We start from the raw sequence: 4,206 nt of genomic DNA, 5'->3' as shown, positions 1-4,206 counted from the left end.
TATGTAGACTATATGCTTTTGAAGTATTGCTAAAGAATGGTTCATTTACATAAGCAGTAAGGAAATCATTTACAATGTAATTCTAACATCCATGTAGAAGAATTCAAAATGAGTGGTTCAGTGGAAATAAGACATTTAAGAAGATATATGAATGAGAAGATAGTTAAAAACACAACGTATTTATTCAAATTTTCCCTTTATGTAGGTCAAAGGCTTACTCAATTCATTGCTATCAAACTGAAAGCAATTATAAACCAAGTCTGTCTTACCCACACAAAAATACTTCACAGTGGAAAAAAAGAAAAAAATTCAAGTTTCTACAAGAATTATTTTCCTGCTCCTGTGATCTGGTAACTGGTACAATTGTCCTATTTCTAAAGGCTATAACCAAACCTAATCCTACTGTTCAGTGAAAAAATAAAACTTTATAAAATGCAGTTCACTTTTTAAGTACAAATACGTGCATTGTGTTTACACAACTGAATGAACAGCATGCACTACTGTATCTCTGGCTTTATATTTTTACACAAAACCAATTGGAAAAGGCAATTCAAACATTGTCCTGGAACCATTTTTTGACAATCCAGAAATAACCATATTCCAAGTACATTTTCACTGGGAAATATGAAATCCAGCTTCACCCCTCCTCAATGTCCCTAAAAATGACTTTAACTCCTCCACACAGCAGTGGAGAACCAGCCCCTTTTCCAACCAGACACACCATCTGGACTGTGCAGTGACCAGATCAGCTGGCTCCCAAATTACTTGGCAAGCCCTTCGTTTCCATCACCTTCAGAACAGATGCGATGAACTGCACCTCTTGGTTTCAAAGAGGACCCCTCGCACCGACCCAAAGAGGCTGTGCCACAGAATCTATGTGTGATGTGATTCAGAGGCCTAGCAAATGTGTGCCAAACACTGTCACCTTACAGAGATGCCGTCGTTCAAGGTGAACTGCTTGGCTTGAAACAGTGTATTTCAGTACACGTGTGTGTGGATGTCTCAAAGATCTGCTGCTTTTCAAAGGGAGCTCACGCTAAGCAGGTTGTCCAGTCAGTCCTGTCACCTGATATCTCACAGAGAGGAGCTCAAACCATTCTGTCCAAAAAAAAAATTTACGTGACCACCTCTTTCCCTCGCTCCGTCTAGCTCACCAAAAAAGCACCGAAGAAACTTGACTTCTCATCCATGTCAATTGTGCTCACGTTGCTGACGGTCACGAATACTCTGTCCCCAGCACCAAGCTGAAACAGCCCCGCCTGGTAGATGGAATATAATCCATATTCTGCGTCACGTGACCAGCAGGTGGTCCTAGCGTTCTTCATCAGGAGGATGGGCACAGGGTAAGAGCCCACTTTTTTATAAACGTACTGTAACATCGGCCTTCCTCTGATTGTGTCTTCTCCAGCACCTTCGTCCTCCTCCTCGTTCTCCTCCTCCTCGGTTAACGTGTGTCTGAAATAGGTCTGCGAGTAAATGTAGTAAAGACCAGGCTGTGGCACCACCAGCTCCCCGTCACTCAGCTGCACGTTCTGGAGGAAAGCTAAGCCCTTTTCGGACTCCCATGATTGGATCTTTTGGCCCAAGACCTTCCTATTTGATGGACCTGCAGCGTTGGGCCAGAATGAGGATTGTGAGATAAGACTGACAGATGAGCTGCATTGTTTAAAAGTTTGGCAGTGAAAAAGGGGGAAAGACCAAGTATATACTTCTCAAATTACACACAAGCTTTTTGGTTTTTGTCAAATGTGCAGAAGAGTTAAGAGATGGAATGTGTTGGAAGCAACTTTACAGAATTTTATTATCGAAACTAAAATACTCCAATACTCTAAAGTCCTTATAACAAACCCATGTTATAAACCATGTTTTATGAGCCAATCTGACCCTTGCTTAGCCTAACAGCTATTGTGATTGTGTTCAGTGCAAAGCAAGTGAATATGCTGTCGACTTTTGGACTTTCGGCTATAAAAGTCCTAAATCTGTGTATGTGGCACATTTCCCTTGGGCTCTGAGATCTGACTGCCTTCCTCATTGTGTGAATTAGTTTCAGACTAGACACGCATCAGTAGATTAGATAATTGAGCCCTCCTGGTTCCTTGTGCCAAATCTATTTGGGTGTTGAGGAACTATTAACATCACACTCCAAACAATTTAGTTTTAATGGCTAAGGCATGTTGGAGCAACATTTGAAACAATTTTGTTTATATAGGAAGGCTTTAAAGTTCTTTATTTGGCATACTGAGTAGCTGATTCAGAATGAAGACATACCTCTTCCATCTTTGTCTGCCTCTGGTATATAGCTGCCTGTGACATGAGCTGCAATCTTGGGACGAGGAGGGGCATCCTGGTCTTGGATCACCAAAGAGGGCAAAACTCGAGATACTTCATCTGCAAAAGAAAAAAAGTTGGGTGGGTTTTTTTTTTCGTTTGTTTGTTTGTTTGTTTTGTTTTTTTAACTGTAAAGGTAATTCCAGTGAAAATTACATACATCTTAACTTTATTCTTTCAAGAAAAATACCTTTAATTGCTGAAGAGATTTCCTTCTGGTAGCGATTGGACATTGACTATCAAGTAAAACATGGAATATTATTTATTAGTCCACTGAATACAATTATTTAAAAAAAAAAAAGTCATCCAATGAAGCATAACTTGAACAATAGCAGTAAAAAGCACCCCATCTTATTATGAATGCTTTTCCTCAGGTAGTAATCTTTCCTAGGCCTGTTCAAGTGAGCGAATTCCAATATTAATTAAAAAGGAAACAGTATCTACTAGTCATAAATGGCTTCTTTGTACATCTCTTGGCTAGCTATACCACATTCTGCACCCCAGCAAAGTTGATACCTTTTCAATGAGAAAATGGAGCTGTTGCGTAACTTGCCAGCAGGGGTCGTCTTTTCCCTCAGTGGAACCCGTATCCAGACCCTTAATCGTCCTGAGGTTGGCGCGCATCAAACATGAAACGCTGCTCTTTGAAAATGTTTCTTTCATCTATAAATTTAAAATACAATAATAATAAAAAATAGAAGCAGAGAGAAAGAAGCTTGCTGCCAGTGTGACCTGTCACCATTTCTTTACAGTGTCAGTAGTTGGAAATATAACATGAACTGACAATATTTGTTCCTGGGAATTACAGAGTATCCACTTTCACCTAAATATTACCTAACTAGATGTGATGCACAACAGATTTTTCATTGTGTATTGGAAAATTCGAAAGTCTTCTAACCTCCTCTAAAATGTGCTGAGGCAACAACTGAGCACTTAATTCATATCTAACGATCAAAACTATTTTATTGAAGGTATAAAGTAAGGCTCCATTAAGTCAGAAACCCAACCTTCACCTAACTCTCATTTCTTCTGCATTTTGTCGTTGTTACTTAACTATTGCTTCAGGCTCTACCGAACGACCTGTTGGAAGGAATCCAGTTAGGCAAAGTCCAAGACGAGCTGGATCTGATGGTGAGCCTACTTGCAGTTAAAGCGACACTACGTATTATCAGATTTGCTACTATCTATCGTAGATATTTAAATTCGTCTTCGATGCAAAAGCAAAGCAGTTTTCCAAACAAAAGTACAAACTCTATGCATCTTTGTCTCTGAATCAAAACTGATTTCTTTTGTGACAAAAAGAAAAGTTATGCATGATTGCGGAACATCATGCTGAAAAAAGTTTCAAACCTTACCGTTGTTAAGACGTTACTGAAGTATATAAAAGTTACAGCAACGGCGATTGTTTGCAGGAGAATTGCTGCAAGTAGTAGAAGTCCGATATATTGCATTGTATGTGAGCTTGTCATGCTGTCCACTGCCTGCACTGTAGAAGTATAAGACAAAAGCTGGAACTGAATTCCTTCTACCAGTACATATGAAAAAAAACATGGAGGCGGAGCAGGGGTAGTCTATCAAGGAAAACGAGAGCAGGAACATAGTAGTCTGCGTGAAACTTACCTTTCGTTTTCTGTGGTCGATTGCTCTATTTGTGAAGAGGAAGCATATATATTCCTCTCAGGTGTTCTGTAACGTTAAGTATTTGAAAATACTCCCACGATTCTTCTCAACCTACATGACGTTCTTGTAGTTTTGTTTTTAATTTGTGAATAAATGCATGAAATTACTTTTCTCTTCCAGAAAAGGTCTCCTCTTTTGCAAAGAGCAGGTTTTCTTTTGCAATGACTGTAACATTTGGCATGTGGTCGCAGTCTGAGC

The 4,206-nt window shown here is 39.5% G+C and overlaps 1 protein-coding gene across 3 annotated transcripts; it reads right to left on the bottom strand.

Moving 5' to 3' along the window:
- On the bottom strand, window positions 1–4,206 carry tnfsf10 (TNF superfamily member 10). Of its 3 annotated transcripts, XM_030768660.1 has the most exons (6): window positions 3,949–4,206; window positions 3,684–3,814; window positions 2,845–2,991; window positions 2,519–2,564; window positions 2,269–2,388; window positions 1–1,606 (listed from the first exon to the last, which is right to left on the bottom strand). In XM_030768660.1, the coding sequence occupies exons 2-6, from the start codon at window positions 3,795–3,797 to the stop codon at window positions 1,146–1,148; spliced, it is 888 nt and encodes a 295-aa protein (XP_030624520.1). In that variant the 5' UTR covers window positions 3,798–3,814; window positions 3,949–4,206; the 3' UTR covers window positions 1–1,145. The 3 variants fall into 3 exon arrangements, with proteins under 3 accessions (XP_030624520.1, XP_030624521.1, XP_030624522.1); XM_030768661.1 differs by lacking the exon at window positions 3,949–4,206 and having other exon boundaries at window positions 3,684–3,848; XM_030768662.1 differs by lacking the exon at window positions 3,949–4,206 and having other exon boundaries at window positions 2,269–2,349; window positions 3,684–3,848.

This window comes from Chanos chanos, chromosome 3 (assembly GCF_902362185.1).
Source record: "Chanos chanos chromosome 3, fChaCha1.1, whole genome shotgun sequence".
NCBI classification, from domain to species: domain Eukaryota; kingdom Metazoa; phylum Chordata; class Actinopteri; order Gonorynchiformes; family Chanidae; genus Chanos; species Chanos chanos.
Note: the sequence above shows the minus strand (reverse complement) of the source record. Positions and strands in the feature narration are given on the sequence as shown.

Bases quoted from the DNA above. Each gene is read 5' to 3' on its own strand.
- tnfsf10 (XM_030768660.1), bottom strand. From the start codon at position 3,797: ATGACAAGCTCACATACAATGCAATATATCGGACTTCTACTACTTGCA. The intron at 2,565-2,844 runs GTATCAACTTTG...TTTACTTGATAG, and splicing joins TCCATTTTCTCATTGAAAAG to TCAATGTCCAATCGCTACCA. The intron at 2,389-2,518 runs GTATTTTTCTTG...TTTCTTTTGCAG, and splicing joins AATCTCTTCAGCAATTAAAG to ATGAAGTATCTCGAGTTTTG.